General features: G+C 38.8%; 1 protein-coding gene across 1 annotated transcript; it reads right to left on the reverse strand.

Annotated features, from left to right (window-relative positions):
- Positions 1-1,078: 1,078 nt before the first annotated feature.
- On the reverse strand, positions 1,079-22,533 carry nid2b (nidogen 2b (osteonidogen); the record flags this gene model as incomplete). The annotated part of the gene is made up of 18 exons (XM_079831279.1): positions 1,079-1,187; positions 1,303-1,426; positions 1,822-1,979; positions 4,204-4,375; positions 5,139-5,268; positions 5,366-5,535; positions 5,990-6,214; positions 7,492-7,728; positions 8,035-8,157; positions 11,713-11,841; positions 12,579-12,725; positions 14,937-15,161; positions 17,457-17,657; positions 17,754-17,999; positions 18,464-18,867; positions 21,455-21,678; positions 21,809-22,084; positions 22,339-22,533. 18 exons carry the CDS (start codon positions 22,531-22,533, stop codon positions 1,079-1,081), a joined length of 3,495 nt encoding a protein of 1,164 aa, XP_079687405.1.
- Between the last annotated feature and the right edge of the window lie 322 nt (positions 22,534-22,855).

Below are 22,855 nucleotides of genomic sequence, written 5' to 3' on the forward strand. Positions count from 1 at the left end.
GTGGGTAACCCATCCTGTTTGTTTAGCAATATCAAACCGTGGGTTTACAGAAACCCCATGGCAATGCTCAAATATTATTCCACACCTTCCCATGGACGAGAGAATAAAGTGAAACTAGGCTCTAATCTAACTGAGCAGAACAACATAGGTTTGGAATCATGCAAAGACAAGGGCGAGGAGTTGTGGGAGCAATCTTGTGGAAGAGATTTTTTGGACTCTCTCTGCTCCTATAACCCTAGTATTTTTGGCCTTACTGAGGGTCAGACAAAAATGAACCATTATGTGTCAACATTATTTTAGACAGAGGGAATTTTCCATTGTGGTTGAGGGCCAAATTGCATTTATCCTGTGCCCTATGCTTGACAGGCTTCACATGAAAGCAATGCATTGATCCGAAGGAAAATAATAATTTATGAAAATAATAGAACTTTATTTTTATTGTATTTTGTTTCATACATTTTTTATTTAAAGACTTGTTTATCTCATAAAACATCTGCTTTGACATCTTCATCTAGTTGAATTTATACACAGACCATTTTGAACCATTCAGGCTTTAGTGATGAACTATACTATCGCAACTAGTTAGTAAGTGGCGCCACCCCTTGGTGAAAATACTGAACTACAACTTGAGCCAGTATTTCAGGTTGTTTAGGGTGGCATCAGGATTATTATCAGTAACTAAAATAAACTATTAGATTCGTTTTTGTTCATTAAAATGAAGCTGAAATAAAATAAAATATAAATATTAGAAGGAAAAACTGTAACGGAATGAAAATTAGAACGGAAATAAGAATTTCTAAATAGAAATTTTTCTTAACTAAAAATGACAATTGCACAAAAAAGTTAATATATATACTGCGTGGCATTTACTGAAATGCTAAATAATTTTTCAGTCCATTTTGTTGTCATTTATTTATTTTCTGACATTTCTGTTACAGAACCATCCATACACAGAAATATATAAGTCCGCAGGTCTCTATTGAAAAACAGAAACAGATAGCGTGATCAGGAATTCTGTACTGCTTTCATCATCAAGTTTTTTTTTTTTTCAAAAAAGATATGCAATTTGCATACTTACCTATAGACATTGTGATGGAATAACTGTAATCCCATACAAGTGTGACTGCTGAATAGGGACATAAGCTGTGTTTTTCCTAGTGAGTCGATCTATCACCAGTATCCCATCTCTGTAAAGACATTCTCATCATGAATATGGAAAAATTGAGCCAGCCAGATCATGCTAAGTGAAATCCATGACTCAACCTGCAGGGATAAGCATGCGATGCAGTGTCTGAGACTCACCTCTCCCAGTCAGTGTAGTAAAAGTGGCTGTTATAGACAGCCAGGCTGAACGGATAGTCCAAAGCATCCTGGAACACACGTCTCTGAGTTCCATCTGGAGATATGCACTCCAGTTTCTTTGAGCCTGGGGATTTAGTTGACTTTTTTCTTAATATTGAACTGCATATGATTGTAACAGTCATGTTCATTTTTGTTTTGTTTTCACTGTTCTGCTTGTCTGAGTTCTTGTCCTTTTTTGTCACTATGGTTTCCAATTAGTTACACAACTGTTCTTTGCTTTGTTCATTTTCATTTACTGTGTATATAAGCCCTTAGTTTTCTCAGTTCTGTGTTCGTTGTCATCAATGTTTAATCTGTAGTTACTTTATTTATTCTCCATGCTCATTAAAGTCTCTAGTATCCTGTTATTCCTGCGTTTTGCTCTTGTTTGGGTTTAACTATACACAGTACACAGTACTTGTGAAAATGCCTTATGTAGATGATAAAGTCAGATACAATATTTTTTTGGAAGACTCTTACCTGCATCTGCCCAGCACAGGTGATTTGTGGTGAAGTCCAGTGTCAAGGCATTGGGCAACATGAGACCCTCTTGCACCAGGACTTTCCTCTTATGTCCCTCCAGGGATGAACTCTCTATTTTGGGAGCATCACGGTTCCAGTCGGTCCAATATAAGGTTCTGAAGAGCACATACAATAGATTAACACCTTCAAACAAAACAGTTGTGCTATATAAGTGAGTATATTGATGTTTATTGCAGTAATACATAATGAAGATGTCAATGTATATGCTAATTATTAATTAAAACGAATATAGCACATACACTACCATTCAAAAATTTGAGGCCATACTTTTATTCAGCAAGGACGCATTAAATTGACCAAAAGTAACAATAAAGAATTTTTTAATGTTACAAAAGTTTTATATTTCAAATAAACGCTGTTCCTTTGAACTTTCTATTCATTCCAGTGTCCTGAAAACAAATGTATCACTGTTTTCACACAAATATTAAGCAGCACAACCGTATGCAGCATTGATGATAAGAAATGTTTCTTCAGCCTCAATTAATCATATTAGAATGATTTCTGACAGAAGACTGGAGTAATGACTGCTGAAAATTCAGCTTTGACATCACAGGAATCAATTATATTTTAAAGTATATTAAAACAGAATTTTATATTTCACAACATTGCTGTTTTTTACTGTAGTTGATCAAATAAATGCAATTAGCATAAGAGACTTCTTTCAAAAATAATTTAAAACTCTTTTTGACCCACAACTTTGGAATATCTAGTTCAGCCATGAAACTCTAGAGGGCACAGGTTGACATGATTGCTCTTAGCATCATTACAGCATGGCATAGGCTCTGATGATCCTGCACCCAATGAGAAGGCTTGATCAACATTTATATAGTCTGGTTCAGTATTCACTGTAAGCTGGTCCTGAAGTGCGCTATCAGAGTTCATATGAGACCCTCCACCTTCCCCAGCTCCACCTGCCTCGATCTGCAATGGGAATTTACGTATATCTATTTATGCAGCTGCAGGAGCATATCTTACATGCTCAAAGCATTTCTGTGTAGCAGTAGCAAGACCATACTTACTCTGCAGCAGCAGCAGAAGAAGTGTAGCAGATCTAGTTCGCCAATAACAAATAAAATAACATTTCCATATTCAATATCATGCTAAAACTTTTCTATCAATCACGAGATAGTTGTCACCAGAGTTGTCATAATTGAAATGTACTTATAAGTACATTTATTTTATTTTATTTTTTTAAAACAAGGCATACTACTTTTTGCAAGCTTTATACATTTATTTCTGTTTTATGGTAAATTTCTTTTATCAGAATTTATTTATGTGTAATGGTATTTCTCTCTGAATATATAATTATTCACGTTACCTTCAACTAAGCTATTACTTACTAATTCATTCATTTGAGTTTCTTGTTAGTTAATAAGAGTTACTAGAGTGTTAATAATGCATTAATAATTTGTTCCTGTGTAGTTATTCATTAATGACGGAAGAGTATTCTAAAGTGTTACCCATACATACCCTTAGCAGATCTACTGTATACAGGTGGAGCTGGGGTATACAGGTAGCGTGCTGCACTGCTACAATAAATGCTAACAAAGTGTTCGAAAGTTAAGTATGCAAGCTCATTGGTTACTGATACAGCAGGAACCAATCAGCTGTGCCCTATAGAGAAAGGGTGCTTTCACACCTGCCTCATTTAGTTCGGTTGAATCGTACTAGAGTTCGTTTTTCCCTTTGCTGCGGTTCGTTTGGTCTATAGAAAATAGAAATTTTAATAGAATTAATCCACACCTCCGCTTGAAGTGACGAGCGATGCGTGCTCGCCGTTTGCAGTGCATTAGAACGTTGTTTTCAAGCCGCATCCGCGCTTCATTATAGAAATGTATTGTTTGCATATTGTGGTGTATACAAACAATGTAATAGATTATGGCCAGGGACAAAACCAGCCCGCACATGCGTCTCTCCATAGTTGTGTTGTCTCCGTGTTGTTTGCTGGCTTTTCCTCTTCTGTTGGAATTTTTCCGCACGTAAATTCTGACAAATCGAAAAGCAGTTTAGGAAATACGCCATGGCCAATGAGGGATGTGGATGTTGTCATGTGACTGCATTTTGGTTCCTTTCAACTGGTTCGGACCAAAGGAATCAGCGTGGAGTGAAAAGGAACCAAAAAAGCTGAAAAATGCTACAGTGTATAATTGTTTGCCCTTGGTTCGGACCAAATGAACCGAACTAGAGATGTGAAAGCACCCAAAGATGTGATTGCAAGCACATTGAATTAAGGACCTATCAGCCTGCAGCATCTAGAGTTTCATGATCAAACTTTGTATATAAGGATAAAATTAAGGATTTTGATCACATCTCACTGACCCATTCTTAGCATCCACTATGATGGCTCTGGGATTGACCAAATCAGAATCAATCAGCACTTTTCTGTTTCTGCCATCCAGACCAGATGTCTCAATCCTGTCTTTCCCACTGTCTAACCAGAACAGCTTCCTGTGCACAGTGTCCACTGCAATTCCCTCTGGCTGGACCAAGCCTGGAATTTCACATTACATGATTAAGGATTCTGTGGTCCAGTTGCATAAACTGTCTAGACTAGTTTTACAAGTTAAACATTGAGTAAATTACAAAAAATGAAAATGAAAAGTAAAGGTCCTTGCACACACAATTCTCGTACAAAGTTGCGCGTTAAAAAATAAATACGACTTCACATTGTGCTAATCACGTTTACACACTGCCTCCAAAACATTCGTCACGAAAAAATTCGGATCGGGTTCGATTTCCTGCGTTTTTCGCATCTGTAGCAAGCAAAAGAGGGCTTTTGACAATTCAGAGCCACCATATGACGAATACGAAAAAGTGCATATAAAAATTTGGTGTGCAAAATACCTTAATACTTATTACCCCTTACTTATACTAGTTGGTCAGACTCATTTTTAAAACTCTTAAGAGTCTTAACATAGTGGCTATAGTCACCATAATAAAGATAGATAGATGATAGATAGATAGATAGATAGATAGATAGATAGATAGATAGATAGATAGATAGATAGATAGATAGATAGATAGATAGATAGATAGATAGATAGATAGATAGATAGATAGATAGATAGATAGATAGATAGATAGATAGATAGATAGATAGATAGATAGATAGATAGATAGATAGATAGATAGATAGATAGATAGATAGATAGATAGATAGATTCTTTATTGCCATTGTACAAACATACAACAAAATTATGGACAACAACATTATCACAATTATTAATAAATAAATGTATTGATTTATTGATTACCTTGGCTGATAATAGCCTCTGGCTCAGACCCAAATACTAAGACCACTCTGTTAATGGTATGTCGTCCAAAATCTGTCCAATATAACATGTTCTCCTGACAGTCATAGTCCATTCCAATCACAACGGAGTCCTGCAATGATATGCATTATTTTTTTATGATCAATCAGAACAAGACTGCAATAGGTTTTGAATTTGGATAATCACATATTGTAGTTATGAGGGTCTACCTTTAAGGCCAGTAAAACAGTGGATTTTTCTTGAACTGGGTCCGTTTCATCAAGAGGAATGACTACAATCTGCGAGGCTTGTGCATAAAGGATAGCAGGCCCTGAAGGGGAGGAGCTTATGACAGGATATGTCAATGCATTATTTAATGGGGGGGCATCACCTGAGATACCTGACAAGTAAAAAGAAGAGACATTGCGTAATCTAGGGCTGCATGATTTGGGGAAAAAAAAAAAATCTTCATATAATCATGCAGCATGTGGTATATAAGTTGAGAAGGACATTTCAAAAGTGTACAAAGTAACTGTAAAAAGTGTTTTAACCCCCAAAAATAATTGAAAATATGATTGAAAACACTCACATGAGTTATAAACTCATGGCCTAGAAAAATGTTTTATTTTAAATTGCCCTCATAGGGGCAGCCATATTAAAATCACATGAGGTGAATACTGCTCACTTTATCTTAGTATTCTGCCTGTTATCACTTTCGTTGGAAGCCAGAACTGTTGCTCGAGGGGAGAAATGTGGTGACGATTATTGGGTCCGTGGCATTTGGGGGGCCCCCTGAGATTTTTGTTTTACGGTATTTTCAACGAAATCAGTCCAAAAATAACTTTATTACTCACAGGGGGGCTTTACATCATTGTAGGATCGGGTTCCAATAATTTCCACGCCTTGATGGTCCACACACCAGCAGAAACTGCTGGTGCCGTAACATTGCACAGGCAGGAAATTCCCGTGAGCATCACACAGGGGTATGTAGTCCTGAGAGGACGGCTGACCATTATAGTGACTCATGAGTGAAAGCTTCCAACGCTCGCACACAGTCTCCACACGGGGAACCAAAGCAGCTGAGAATGAGACACAGTACAGTGTCAAGTTTACTGAATAATGTCTTTTTTGGAAAACACTGTGACTAATCTGTTTTCAAATCTCTGACCATTGACCGCATCCATATCTTGCCTCAATGAATGACTATGTGAGCGTTAATTACGGTTAAGCCATCCCATGAGGGATAATTATATATAGTTGGAACTGCAAACCACTCACACAACACACATGCAATACAACACTGAGGAACAGGAAGTGTGTCCTTTAGATTTGTTGGAAAAATTATACGTCAATGCTTTTGCATTCACAAAGTTTCTCGGGGGAACACAAAGGTTTTGTAAGATAGCATATCATTAAAACATATTTTTCATCACCATGTCCCTTTAGGAGCTCCATATGCAATAGATTTGATTCATTGATGAATAGAAAGATCATAAGAACAGCATTTATTTGAAGAAAAAAAACACACTCTGCTGATTATAAGTAAAGTAGCATCTTAATGTCTACTAACTCTCTTTAAAGTTTTGGTAAAGTATTAGTAGACTGGTAGGGTTAGGGTTAGAATAAGCTGACATTAACTTGCAAAGTTACTAATAGCCTAGTCAGTAGAATATCTGTTGGAGAGGACCAACACAAGAAAGAGTTGGCAGATATTAAGCTGACAGTCTACTAATACTCTAATGAGTGTTAGATAACATGTAGTTGCAAAGTTACTTATAGTCAACAGAATGTTCAAAAGGGACTATCAAAAGAGTGTTGCCAAAATTAATACTTTTATCCTTGCAATTATGCATTAAATTGATCAAAATACAGTAAAGAAGTTTATGTTACAAAATATGTCTATTTCAAATCAGTGCTGTTTTTTTATTTACTGTACATTCAAATAATCCAAATAATTCAAAAAGTTTCCACAAAACTTTAAGCACGCCTGTTTTCAACATTGATGATAATAAGAAATCTTTCTTGAGCATCAAATCAGCATATTAGAATGATTTATGAAGGATCATGTGACACTGAAGACTAATTATGTAATAACTAAAGAGTAATTATGCTGCAAATTCAGTTTTACCCTCACAGAAATTAAATATATAATAGAAAACAGTTATTCTTAAATTGTAATAAAATTTCACAATATTACTACTTTTTACTGTATAATAAAATGTATGCAGCCTTGGTGAACACAAACTTCTTTCAAAAAACATAAACAAATCTTACTGACCCCAAACTTTTAAATATTATGTCCTAAAATATCAACCTGATCTTAACAGAATGCGGGGGTGAAAATATAAATCCACACCTGGCTGATCACAGTTTGCATGCACTGTGCCAGGCATTGTCCTGGTGCCCACTCTCTCCTGACCTCTACTGTCCACACACCAGCAGTGGCCAGTGGTGCCCAGGCACTGCAGGGGTTTGTACTGCCCTTTCTCATCACACTGAGGAATGAAAGCCTCCAGGCCTCGGTAGATGCTTAAACTCTCTTGCAGACTGTCTCTGTGCTGCTGGCACACAGTTAATGGGGGTTTGGGCTTCTCTAGAGTAGAAAAAAACATAAGACCAGAGAACATTTATGGGAATTCAGTACATGCAATGATGAGATGTATCTAAGTTCTGGAACAAAAGATGTTGTTCCGGGAACATGTTCTAATTGTTTTCAACCACACTATGAATGATTAAACAACACATTTGCTTTTGATTGGTTTTTTATTGCTATGATGAACGTAATATTTGACTTGTTTTGATTGCTTGACTTCTTATGCGTTATAAGCAAAGAGAACAGTGTGAAACTTAGCTGACAGGGAGGAAGCATTGTGTGTTCCTTGATAAATGTGTGGTTTACGTGGTGGTTGGCAGAGGAAGCCGTTGTCCTTGTATTCGGGCCAGCACTGGCAGTGGAACGAGCCCTGGGTGTTGGAACAGGAAGCAAACGGATGACATAGCTGCATGAAACACTCATCTATATCTGTAAAAGAAGAGAATGATGGGCCTCCTCTGAAATAAGATTGAATGTGTGCCACATGTGCGGTTATATAAATTACACTTTTAATTAAAAAATGTCAATAGTCCCCATTTATGAAAAAGTGTTGAATGATTATGATCCATGAATCACTTTAAATCATTCATAAAACAGTTCTTACATAAATTGCTCCATTGAATTGAATTTCTGTAATTTACGTATGATTTTACAATGATCTACACAGAAATTAGTTTAAGTTTAGCTTTTGTCCACCCCACAGTATAATGTAACAAAGTAACAAAGTGACAACATTCAGTGTGTAAATACATAAATATGTAGCTTTACGCAACAGTCAACAATCAAATTTGACTGGCTGAACGGCATCAGGGTGCCCTGCAGGCTGCGGTTTCACTTTATTTTGATGGTTCCTTTAACACATTCTGTTGACTATAAATAATGTTACACCTACATGTCTACTAACTCACATTAGAGTGTTTGTAAAGTATTAGTAGACTGGTAGGGTTAGGGTTTGAATAAGTTGACATGACCTTGCAAAGTTACTTTTAGTCAGTAGAATGTTGGGTGACCATCACAATAAATAGTTGGCAGATATTAAGCATACAGTCTACTAAGGATCTACTACTGGGCGGCAGTAGTTCTTGTAGGTTGTCTTCAAACTGGAAGGTTGGTGGTTCAATCCCCGGTTCCACCTGAACAAGTGTCGAGGTGTCCATGAGTAAGACACCAAACCCCAGCTGCTCCCGACGAGCTGGATGGCGCCTTGCATGGCTGACGCCGCCGGTGTATGAATGAGTGAGTGAATTGGTGAATGTGAGGCAATATGTAAAGCACTTTGGATGGCCATGGGTCTGTTGAAAGCGCTATATAAATGCAGTCCATTTACCATTTACTAATATTCTCTAATGAGAGTTAGTTGACATGTAGTTGCAAAGTTACTTATAGTCAGCAGAATGTTCAAAAGGGACCATCAAAATAAAGTGCTACCCAGGCTGCCAGTCTATATAAGTGGCAGGAATCATCACACCAGTAGGTGGCGACTCTTCCTTGAATCATTTACTCAAACGATTTGTACAAAAATGCTGATTCATTCAGGAATGCAAACAGCACTTATGTGTTCTGTGTGCTTGGAGATGCCCATATTTGATTCTTCTTTGGCTTAGTTTGGATCCATTTTTATTGTCGGACCAAAAATAAACATAATATTGTGTCTAAAACATGGGATACTCAATATTAACGTCTTGCACGGATCTGGACTTCGAATTTCCATCATAAACAGTCAACTATACGAGAACCTTTAGGATACTCATTTTAACATACTACGATTTGGGACACACTAATTCTAATTTCGAATACTATTTAAGGTCGATAGTGTGGAAATTGGTGTCTCTGAAATGACATTCACACTAAGTGAAGTTTTTCGAAAGCAATCAGTACTAAAAGTAATTTCACATTAAAAGCTCTGTCGCGATTAACTGATGATATTTGGAACAGCAACTTTTCTTGCGAGATATTTCTTAACCCACCATTGACAGAATTTTTCGGCATTTATGAAGCAATGCTTTGTTCATGTTCTTACTATTACGCTTTGTTCATGTTTTTACTGTTGCGATAGGGGGCGCTATCTTCTAAAAGAGTACAGAATCTCTGGATCAAAGCCCAGGCGAAGAAGAAACAGAAACAGTGGCTGCAATCCAGTTAGGCCCTGTCCCAAATGGCACCCTAAACCCTCACAGTCTTCCTCTGAGTCCGCACTTTCACGGCGTAATGGCGCTTTGACTGCCGGGAAGAAGTCCGCTGCGTAACCCGCACCAGTGCGGGCTCGGCAGAAGTGCGCATTGAGGGCGCATATCGACCTCAAAGGCGGTGCTCGTGAGCACCCTTCTGAGACAAATGGGACATCCTGCGGTCTCGTGGACTTCACGGACACGCGCACATGCACCGGCACACGCACGCAGCGGCCATTGTAAGTCCACAAGACCAAAAGTGCACATGAAGTGTACCATTTGGGACACGGCCATAGTTTTATATTATGCCCTTCACTTGCAAACTTCCCTCTGTCTCATTGCGTTGCATGAGTGCCCACTACTGGCAGAACCTTTGCAATGGGCTGAATTGGAACATCATAAGACCGTGATCACTTGGAATCCAGCATTGAGTTGATTTATTTTTATTTTATTTCCCTTACGGAACCGATTAATGCAGCATTCTATATTTATATAGGTGTGTTTGGGTTGTTTTAAATATATATATATAAAAAAAAGAATATATCCTAGAGTTGCTTGTGGTGGGGCAAATTAAACGCAATATGGAGAATCTTTTGCGTCATTCTTAATGTGACACACAACACATCTACACTAACATCTACTTAGGGTGTTGAGTTACAACACCCTAACTCTCATTAGCCGCGTTTCCACCGCAGGAACTTTCCCCAGGAACTAGGAACTTTGGGGTGGTACTCGGTGTGTTTCGACCGCAGGAACCAGGGTCTAAATGAAGTTCCGGGTAAATATTTCCCCCTCCGAACGGCCCTGCTCCCGAGGTAGTACTGTTTCAAAGTTCGGGAACTTTCGGGGGTGGGACTTGGGCGCTGAACATGCTGATTGGTTGAGCTCACGCAGCATTTTATTTCAACAGGCATTTTAAAAAGTCTTTTGCAAGGATCGTTCTGCGTTCAGCAAATATCAACCTTGCTCTTTCTGTCTGATGGCACGCGTTCGTCTCAGCCATCTCACGGTCAATGTCCATAATAGCTGATAATAACATACTTTGTCTTATTTTAAATCTAGCTTTACGAGCCTTCAGAATACGCTTTAGTATCAGTGCTCGTCTCTTTCCGCCGTTTTGTTAAAGTCCCAGTGAACCGGAAGTTGCAACTGACTTTATTTCAGTGCTGTGACGTATTTCCAAGTGAAACGGAATATTGAATAGAGGGCAGGGTTTTACTTCAGCGCTCCTCCTCTCCATCTCACGCTCATAGCAGACTAACGGATGGAGGGGAGTGGTTAAGGGTATTCAAACCCAAGCCGTCACACAGTCGTCATCGGAAAGGGAACGCCATTCAAGACCGGAAGTTACTTTTCAGATTTTGATTAAAGATTACCGCGGCAAACAATTTTTTTCTGTGTATTAACTTGCACGGATTAGTTTTTCACCCTAAGACCTGTAATGTGGGCTAACAAATTAAATAAGATCGATTTTGATTTCATGAGGAGTTTAATGACCTCTTTAGTAAACCAATACATAACCAGCAAAAGCAGCACTGCTTGAATCTCCTCTATACTTGTTATTGTTGCAGACTGTATCGCACAAAAATTATTACTGTCTGTCGCTGACTGGGAGGAGCATTCGCGCCGTGCGCAGTCCTACATCACCGGACTAATTTGTCTAATCTTCTCGGTACTTTAGACCACAGTGGAAACGCAGACAGCAGCAGGTCTGGGGGAAAATAGTTCCTGTAAAAAAAGTTCCTGGTACAAATTGTTCCGGGTAATTTCGGTGAAAACAGGGCAATAGACAGATTACAAAACACAGAACACTTACCCACACACACATACAAATCAAGGTCAAACTCATAGCCAGCTTCACAGTGGCAGTGATGGCCACCCGGCATGTTCACACACTCAGAGTGAGGACCACAGGAACTGAGCCCTTCAGCACACTCATCAACATCTGGATCACAGATTCAAAACCCAAGAGAGACTGTTCAGCACTTTAACTAAGGCAGTCATTTATTAACACTAAAACCGCCAGGGGTCATTGTACCTAAAACCTAAAACCACCAGCAGGTACAATTTACCCATGCACATGACTACTGTTTTGATATGGCTAAAAAACTCATTATTTCACTGTATTATGCCACTTTAGTCATTAAAGTATTATTTTTAGTCATCAACTATGTTTTTTTCTGTGTTGTTTTATGTTCACTGCTTTTTTAAGCAGGCTACACTAATCACTGAATATAGGCTAAACCAGCCTGCAATGTCAACAAGAATTAAAAGGAAATAAATACATTTGGGTGGTGTAATATACCCACTGTGACTAAAACGGATTACTGCTATCTCAGTCGGTGAAAGGTGTTGCCTAGTAAGATAGAACGTTAAAAAGTAGGTGGTGCGAAAATGGCAGTGCAAAAAATAAAGGCATTATATAGATACATTTGACCTGCTGGCACTTATGGGTATAAATGCCCCAATTTCTTTACAACAGGGGATTGTAAAAAAACACAATTGTATTGTCAATGACTAGGAAACTTTAACATATTTTATTGAAAAACAGCTATGGGTAAATTTTACCCCGTGGCGGTTCTAGTGTTAAAGGCATCCAAAGATGACACACAGTCTCTAAGGATAGCAAACAGTTGGCTTGATGTCAAAGTATAACAAAAATGAACACTGAAATATTTATACCATAGCAGTTGCGTCCATCCCCCTGAAAGCCCATGGCACACTGACAGTGGTACTGAATGCCATCCCCTGGCAGACAGAGAGCCATGGGATCACAATGGTGCTTCCCAGTTGAACAGGGGTTCAACTCCACAAGCCCAGGGAGCTCACCTGCAAATATAGGTGATAAATCTCCATATATAAAGACATCTCTAAAGTCTACAACAAGATTCAAAATTATATGAAATGGAACTTATAATGACTCACATTGTAGAATGGTTAGGTTATCACTATGTTCCCATTCAGTCAGTCATGTTTGACGTTACGTTGATACTGACGAAATGGGGTCTCGCCTGGGAGCTCAATCACCTCCAAGTGGTAACTAAACGAGCCATTGGCAATTGGCCAGTGAGATTTGTATGCCGAGTTACACCTACCCGGACATACAGATATAAATATGACCGGCATTACTCACTTCATTCATAATTTGCTTTGGAGCCGAACGGTTGTGACAGCGATCGCTCATTCCATTCATCTTCAAAGAGTGAATTTCTCTAAAAAGAGCAAACAGCTATTTTTATTGCTTTGAAGCAGCTCATCGTAGAAGATCTCTCTACCGAAATGAGGTGCATCCAGCGATAATTTGCATCCAGCCTTCTGTGCACTGAGAAGTGCAGCCTTTCATCCCTTCGACACTCAGAGCAGATTTCCTAAAAGAACAAGCACGGGTGGCAAGTGTCTTTTTAAAGATGTATTTCTGTCTGTGTGTTTCTGGATGCGGTCGTTTCCTGACTTCATCTGACAGCCATGAACTCTGTCTGACATGTCTGGCCTGAGAGCATGCTGAGAGAGCATTTGTGGATGGTACATGCTCTCACTGCGAGAGCATGTCCATGTTGGCACTGCGGTCGTGACTTTCCTTCTTTTAAATGTAGGTATGAGTCCCCTTTGCTGTTACCCAGCATGCCACCACTTCTCATAGCACTCTTCTGCAGGGACAGCTCCCATGGACCTCCCACTCCTCTAGCGTACCATGTGCCATAGAGTTGCCATCTCCGCCCTACATGCCATAGCCACCCTGCAGGCCCATCAAGTGTAGTTCTGAGCCTGGGTTGTTGCCGGAACTGCGCACGGCAATTGACCTTCCCCTCCGAGCGACGAAAGTCATGGCGCAGGCCTTCGGTCAGACGATGTCCACCATGGTGGTCCAGGAACACCATCTCTGGTTGGACCTGGCTGAGACACCAACAGAGTTCACTTTCTCGATGCCCCCATCCCCAGGCTGGCCTCTTCGGCGACAGTGTCGAGGACTTCACCCAGCAGTTCTTGGCAGTCCAGAAGCAGACTGAGGCTATAAAGCACACCCTGCCCCAACGTGATACTTCTGCCACCAAGCTGCCATGGACTGGCCCTCAGCCTGCTTGTCACCGAGGGTGTCCCCCTCCGGCGTCTACACCAGCTCCGGGGCAACCGTAGTCATCCCGTCCACCCCATCCAGAGATGGAGGGAGCTGTTCTGAACCAGGAGATGTTAAAAACACCACTCCCCCTGGAAGAGGGCTGGGTGGAGAATCTTCAGTTTCATTTTATTTCTGTTCCGCCGCCGGGGTACCCACTTTCTCAATAAAAGAGCAGTTTCCTCAACCTCTGGGCCTGTCCTCAAGCCTCCCTAGCCAGTCCCACGGAGACAGGTTAGTGTCACACCACACTCGCTGCCTCTACTTCGGGACGCTATGCTTCTTGGGTTAGGCCCCAGCGCTCCTTGCCAGCCCATCCTGTTGGATCATTCAGACAGTCAGACTCGGCTATGTGATTCAGTTTGCCAGGCATCCTCCCAGGTTCAACGGCCTCCTGTTTACCTCAGTGGCAAGCAAAGATGCCCCTGTCCTGTGTATGGAAATTGTGGTCCTCCTGGTGAAGGACGCAATAGAGAGTATTTCATCATACCCAAGAAAGGCAGGGGGTTACGGCCAATTTCCCTTCTCAAGCTCCTGTTCAAGATGCTCACGCAGAAACGCATCATCACATGCGTTCACCCTAGGATTGGTTTGCAGACCACACTGTGACTGTTGCGTGCATCAATCACCAAGGCGGGGGACGCTCAGGTTGCATGTCACAACTCTGCGCACCATTCACGTTCCAGGTGAGCTCAATCGTGCAGCTGATGCGCTCTCACGACAGCTCACATTTGTGAGTAATGCCGGCCTTATGTCCAGGCAGGTGTGACTCGGCATGCAAATCTCACTGGGCTGTGTCCATTGGCTCATTTGTTACCACTTGGAGATGATTGGGCTCCCAGGCAAAACCCCATTACGTCAGTATCGATCTAACATCTCCCTCCTTCAGGGAATGGGGGTTACATTAGTAACCTAGAAGTTCTTACCTCCTACAGGTCCCACTTGGTTGATTATGGCATATCTAAGGGTGGATCCTTCTGTGAACAAGACCGTCAGATGCTCCACATTCACCTGCTGAAAGTCCGGTATGGTCCATGGACCATGCTCACAGTCACGGAAGCTCACATTCTGGTGTAGTCGGTAGGAGAATGTCTCGGATCCACCATTTTCTGACACCACCACGTATTCTTGCAGTGAAGATGATGCCACAACTGAGCCAGAAACAAACTACATAACCAATAATGCTCAAAGAACACATCTCAAAGCACTAACTTTGGATTCAAGTGGCTTATTGCTTTTAAAACATGTGACAGCACTATGGTAAAAGACACACATGTATAATAAAGAGTTACATTTGTTAATTATTAATTATTATTGGAATAAACAATTCTTCAGGTAATATAAGAGAATATCTGATATAGCTTAATTAATTTGATTGTCCAAGGAGTGTTAAGGTTTAGTCTAAAAGCACTGGGATTTTTCACTGTTTTGATGTGTATCATTTAAAGAACCCCATTCTGGCCACATAACAAAAATAATCAGCCTTCAGTCAATCAAAATTATGACATATCAAGTGATAATTATGAGATAAAAAATTAGATAAGTCAATAAAATAATCGAAATTAGATAAGTCATTATTGTAATAATTGTAATAATTAATGTACATTTTATTTTATAATTATATGTGTTCCTTTGTTCTAGTTTGCCGCCATTCATCAGTCAACATGGACACCAACCACATTCACCACAGTTGTTAGTTCTGTTTAGTTGTCCGGTATTGTTTGTGTGTTATGTTGCATGCTGTCGCATAATAAACCCTGTGTATTATAATCTTCTTCTTCTTCTTCTTCTTCTTCTTCTTCTTCTTCTTCTTCTTCTTCTTCTTCTTCTTCTTCTTCTTCTTCATTAGAGCCTTAGTGTTACAATCCCTAAATATGTCCTTTGTTTAATTTATGAGATAAAGTTGAAAGACTGAGAAAACTTGCATAACGCCAGATTGTCTGGTGAAAGACAATTACTCACTGAGAGGACACTTTTCGCAGACAACGTCCCACGGAGTGAATCAAGTGGGAAATGCCTTAATTTACATGTATTTTACTTCTCCTGAATTTCCCACATCCCACTCCACTTCATGCTGAGAGATCACCCAAAATCTGTGTGATTTGGATATAGGTTCTCACTGTACAATATTATATGTGCTTGATATAGTTTGAAATGTCTCAGTGCGACTGGTACAACAATCTCGTCCCCATGGAAGAAGTTAATAAGAGTTTTTAGAGCTTTGAGATATTTTGCATATTGTGATGGCTGTGGCTTTGGAGCCATTTGGTCTCTTCTTTCAATCCAGGCAAATGGGAGCTCAATCCAATTTAAATGTCCTTTGTTATCATGTATCTCCATTTGAAAGAGGTTTCGGTCTGGTCTGAGTTACTTAAGATCAGGGGTGCCCAAACCTTTTCCTATGAAGGGCCAAAAATCAAACTTGATTGACAGCCGTGGGCCAAAAGTAAATTTTGCATCTTAAATCAAACTGTATTACATTAAAGTTGCTATGGGTCATAATATTTAAAATAAATATAAAACAACTTTAATCTGATTAACTAATGCAGTTTTATTTGTAAAGTTTTGCATTTTAATGAACAATTAAATGGGCAACAATCCCCAGGTGTTCAATGTACAATAAAGTTCAATGCCAAATACGCAAGCAATAATAAAACCATGTGGTTGCAATGTCAGTGACCTAATGAGAGATATGAAGCTGGTCCTTATTTTTCAGAAGTTTTTCAAGATTGGGCGTTTATTGGCGTCATGTGTTGCAAAACACGCGGTGCTGCACCTTGAATTGCACATTTACAATATTTTTTTATTAATTTACATTTAATTTAAACATTTAATTTCAGTTTACTCTGTTGTAGTTTAACAATAAAACAAACAAAATTGTTATGTCAAATTAGAAATGACAATCTGTGTCGAAGGTATCACTCCCTCTCTCTCTCTCTGGTGGGCCAAATCAAAGGTTACCACGGGCCAACTTTGGCCCGCGGGCCCTCGTTTGGGCATCTCTGCTTAAGATTAAAGATATATTAGAATTAAATCCATTTTGCCCAGCTGAAACACTGAACATGCACCGACCTTCAACCGCAGTTCGTTACCTTCCCTGGAACAGGATTTTAGTGGGCCTTACAGAGTCATGATTATGACAGAAAGTTAAAATGATGAGAAGTCATAATTTACTTATTATCTCAGTTTTGTTACAATATATTTATGAGATAAAGTCACAATTATGACAGAGAAAATCTGAATTATAAAATCTTAACTGATTTCTCTAAATAAAATTTTAGAATTATGAATAATCACATAATTTCACCTTATTATGACTTTATCTCATTATTGACTTCCTATAAAGTATATCATAATTTCGTATTAGTTAGCATCGGGGATTTATTATTTTTTTTAAGAGAACTAGAACGATAGTCATACCCTCCAAGATTGTTTACAAGAATTACCTGATTGGTTGTATTGGTAGGTCTCTTTATATGGCAGAATATGAACTTTAGCACCACTGGGAATGGTAGGTAATTCTCCATTGATCCTTATGTTAACATTCAAATGGTTGAACGAATCCATTCCTTGGGCTTCTTGAATAATGGTAACACGCTGGCCTTGTGGGCTGAAAACCAGTTCTGCCCAATGAGAAAACTCAGCACCTAAAGAAAATATATTTTTCTTTAGTGACATGAACACTGTAAAAATATAATATAATGAAGCTTCAGATAATAAAAAAAAAAAAAAAACAATCATACCAGTTATGCTAAAGCCATTTGGATGGTTTTTGAGCTCAAGAGCAAACAGCCAGCCAAATATGGAGACCAGTGGGCTCACAGTCATCAGAGCCCAACCTGCCTGAGCTGGGACAGGACTGATGGAGATGTATACACGTCCTTCTCCCACCACAGCAAAGCCATGGATGTCCACGTTGTTTAGCTGAATTTTAGTGTCTCCAACAGAAACACGGCCACTCAGCTTTCCACTTAAAGGCTGAGAAATACCTGTAAAAACAGGTATTATCTTTCACATTTGTATAAATGGTATCATAGTCATAAGCTATGACATGTATAAAAAATATGGACCCACTTTATATTAGGTGGCCTTAACTACTATGTATTAACATTTAAATTAATAACTTGATACAATGCACTTATTGTGTACATGCAAGTTTTTACATTTTACTTACATATTAAAAATTACCTGCATGTAATTACAGCTGTAATTCATTTCTGTAGTTACATTTATAATTACACTGTTGAAACTTCCCTTACACATAACCCTACCCTTAAACGTACCCATACCACCACACCTGTCCCTAACTTTATCCGTATCCCACCTCAATATCAGCAAAAGTGTTTCGCAATACAATATGAACACAATAAGTACATTGTACTTATGTTTTGATGTAAGTGCAAGGCCACCTAATATAAAGTGGGACCGAAAATACTAAACTACAAAAGCTCACCCATGGGTAAACATTGTCTGCCATTGCCATAGTAACCTGAACGGCAATGACAGCACGGACCAGTTGCATAGTCTGTGCAGTAACTTTCCTGGGAGCAGAATTTCAAGTGCACACCACACAGTTTGGTTCCATTATTTGAACTAGCATGTAGTAGTTCTTGATTTGGTTTTAATGGCTGTTGAACAAGTGAAGCTGGGATGTCCATTTTGGCCTCAGAAATAGATTTATCTGCAGGTGTGTTTGATTCTTCTGTAATGTAGAAATCTTCATCTGTGGTGTTGCGCAAGCTATCAAATCCCATAGAATCAGACTTGGAGACTGAAGCAGGAACTATCTTCTGGAATGGGAAGCGGCTGGTTCCGATGTGGAAAATCCACAGTCCATTTACCTCAGTGTTCCCTGCCCTGAGAGTCGCATAGGTAACACTTTACCAGAAGATTCAGTTTGTTAATACTGTTGTTAGTAGCTAACAATTAACAGTTATTTTACAGAATTGATGGTAAAACTTTACAGTAAGGTCTCATTTGTTAACAGTTAATGCATTAAAGGGGACCTATTATGCCCTTTTTCAATGTCTTGATTTTGTTTTTGGGGTCTACAATAATAGGTTTTCATGTTTCATGTCATTTTTTTTTACGTTACATTGTTACAGCACCTCTCGTTTAGTTTGTGTCTATATGAAAACCGTCCTTCTGAAGAGCACAATGTGCTCTGATTGTCAGATGGACCAGTGTGTTGTCATTGGTCAACTGCTTCAAGCTGTTTCAGAAATGTCACACCCAGTTTTTAAAGGAACACTCCACTTTTTTTTAAAAAAATAGGCTCATTTTCCAACTCCCCTAGAGTTAAACAGTTGAGTTTTTGTAAAGCTTAGCTTATAGCCATCTTTCCTGCATAATAATCAAGGAACTTTGCTGCCGTACCATCAGGCGCTGCGTAATATCATTGCGTCGATGCACCCATGGTACGGAAACAAAGTTCCTTGATTATTACGCAGGAATTAGAATATAGTTCCTAGCCATATCGGTCTAGAAAATACACAATGTAACTACAGAAGAGTCAAGTTTAAATAAGAAAAATATCGAAAGTCTTTGGTCATTTTTGAGTGAGATGCTAACGGTCTAATCAGATTCATGCTAACAGTCTAATCAGATTAAATCTAGATTAAAGACGCATCTCTTTAGCCAGGCATTCACATGATGTATCTCATAACCTTGTACTTCAGTTATATCAGTGCACATGATCGTCTTTGCTTAATGCTTTGAACAACAGCTACGCTAATTCTTTTTCTGTTCTGTTTTATCCCGCGATGCCCATCCTGAGGTATAGAGAGTCCGTCAGCTCCAGTCTGGATCGAGCTTCTCGTAAAGACTTCAGATGGCCAACACCTGTGGAGAGACGACTCAACTCCTGCGAGGACTTCAGATGACACAGCTCTGCATCAACACGAACCCATGCTCATTTCTATATACCCTATTCATTAACATGTATTCTTATTTCACTTATTTCTGTGCCTTAATTATTATATTGATTAATAATAGATTGTTAGCTAATCTGTGTACTTTGTATATGTGCATTTCTTAAATGCATAACATGGACAAATCACTTTAAATTGTAATGTAATAACGCATGCATTTTTTGAAGTTGCTTTGAAACGATATGCATTGTGAAAAGCGCTATACAGAACAATTTGAATTGAATTGAATTGATTTGAATTGAATTGAATTGAATTGAATCCACGAGTGCACAGGAAAGCTTGAGCTTGCACATTGCGTATTCCTGTATTTGAGGGAGAGAAGAGCCAATTCATAAGAGAACACAGTAAATTTGAGAGCGCGCGTCCAGTTTTTTGCAAGAGCGAACGCATTGTGGGATTGACAGCAGACGAGAGCATCAAAAGGTTGGGCAGTTCAGTTTTTCCGCTCGCAAATTCCGCCATGGTGCAAGTGCAACTGGCTTTTAAAGGGAAAGGGAGATGAGACTCTGATTGATTTATTGCACGTTATGCCCAAACCACACCCATGACTCATTAAGAGACTAGGTTCAAACCTTTTGGAACCGATTGGCACCAACCTTTTTTTCCGTCATTAAACTAGCAAAAGTGGATTCAGAAACGCCCTAAGTGCACATGCGCCATGTGCTCAGAACGTTAAAACAGGGCCCTTTGACTCCGAGTGGCTAAATACCAGAAACATGCAGTGTTTGTAAGTGGCGGTATGCAAGAAAAAATATTAAAATATAGAAGTGCCGGTGCGTACTGGCCCGCTTCAGGCACTGATCACGCTCCTTACCATAACCTCGAGTTTCAACACACTACTATCGCAACTCAACCTTTTTATGTGTATGTTAATGAGGAATATTGTGGTGTGTTCATTTACCGAAGAAAACTCAAGACTACAATCAGGGAGTTCAGAAACAGTGCTTACTGATATAGAGAATATCTTCCTTTGGAGTGACTTTGTGCTTTGTAACTTATGCAGACCTTTTTCATTTTAATAATGTATTAATAATGTATACATTGTTGAAATGAACATTAATTAAGATAAATAATGCTGTATAAGTATTTTTCATTGTTATGTCACATACTTTAACAGAGGTAACTAATGTTAAAAAAAATAAAACATTACAACATTTATCAGGTTAATGTTAATCACTATTATTTTTTATATTTAGTGTTGTATAATAACATAGTGTCCACAATAAAGAGTAAAAACATATTTTGTTTAAAATTATTGCGACAAATTCTCAGAAATGTTGAATTTGCTTTTTTTGCAAATATCATATTTGGTCAGATAATCGATGTAATCGATTCATAAATTTTAGATGTTTTAAGTTTTCTGTTTTAGTGTATTACCAGTTCAAATGAATTAACGATAAGCAAAAATTAAAAATTTAGATAAGTAATAGACCTATAATGCCACATTTAATGTTAATAAATTGCAGGAAGATACGTGAAATGGTAAAAAGAATAAAAAGGTTTCATGCACTCACTTATGGAGGTTATTGGTGGTCTCATCAGAGCTAAACACACTGTAGAACAGCTCTTCTGTGGTAGATGTATCACCTCTGTTAAAGCCAACCTGAAGTTTAGCATGTCCTTTTGACATGTTAGCATAATTGTGACTGATATTTAGCATCTGCTGCTCCTCAGGATACAGGAACAAGGCATATGTATCTGATTTATTTCCAGCCAACACAACCTGGAAACTGGTTACCTGAATGCAGATCAGAACAACGTAGTTAATAATGATGATAATAGCATTAAAAAAATGTAAACATTTATGTGTAAAAAGATGAATAAATACAAAAGAATGTTACACAATGTGTAAATGGTGACTGGAGAAGCCTGTCCTCTTCACATGCAACGTTGTCCCATGTGGCGATGACTGTGTGGCTGGCCTTAAATGTAGAACCAGTGAAACCACGCTGCACCATTTCAGAAGCCCGGTTTAATACATCTAATGATTCCTCCACACGGTAAAACACAGATCCTTTCCCATGTCCTGAACTGATGTCAGTAAGGAAAGGTGCTATGGCTGAGAAGCTCAGAGGAAACATGGTTCTTAAATACTGACTCTCTGCAGGAGGAAGCTGAAGGGACAAGAAGCCATTTGTGGCAACCTGAGGAATGGAGAGTGTCCGTGTGATAACTCAACATTTTAAAGACTTTTCATATTGTAATACTTTAATTATTTGTATGCATTTTAAATATTTTTGCTCATCATTAGTATGAAAACAATAGCAATTCAATTAAATGTTAAACTTCAGACTCCACATGCTTAATAGATCTGGTTGCATATGCAAATTTCATGCTAAAATAATGGGGAAATGCTTTTTTTAAATGTAATGGTAATGAAAAAAATTGTGTGGCTTACATAAAGAACGTTGAACTGCACTTCGTAGAACTGTAAGGGCTTTTTTAGCTTCAGGGCTTCAGATAGTTCATCATCACCTTCTTGAAGAACGGAATCCCCTTCAGATAATCCAAAAGGGAAAAGTGTGTCCTTTTGAATCGCATTCATGAGATAAACATTTGTAAAAAGTAAAGCAAATACCCAGCAGTTCTTCATTTCGAGAGGGAGCAGCTTCGATATGGAGTACTTAAATATAATTGTCCCTGAAGAAGTTCAAGAGATGTGACGATGTGGTGATTTAAAATGAAAGGAAGCCTCAACCACAAACCACTAGTTACCAAAATGTCTATGGGAGGGTTTTGGTAGGCGAGTGCAATGCACGTGTTCATCAAATTTGAATAGAAAATGATTCGTGCAAAATTGCTTCAATAAATGTCTATTTGAAATATTACTTGTTTTGTAATTACTTTAATTTACATTTACATTTAATGAGGATCACTTTCAAAAAAATTATCTGATGATTGGAATCCTTCATTTT

This window comes from Gobio gobio, assembly GCF_949357685.1.
Source record: "Gobio gobio genome assembly, chromosome: 12".
NCBI classification, from domain to species: domain Eukaryota; kingdom Metazoa; phylum Chordata; class Actinopteri; order Cypriniformes; family Gobionidae; genus Gobio; species Gobio gobio.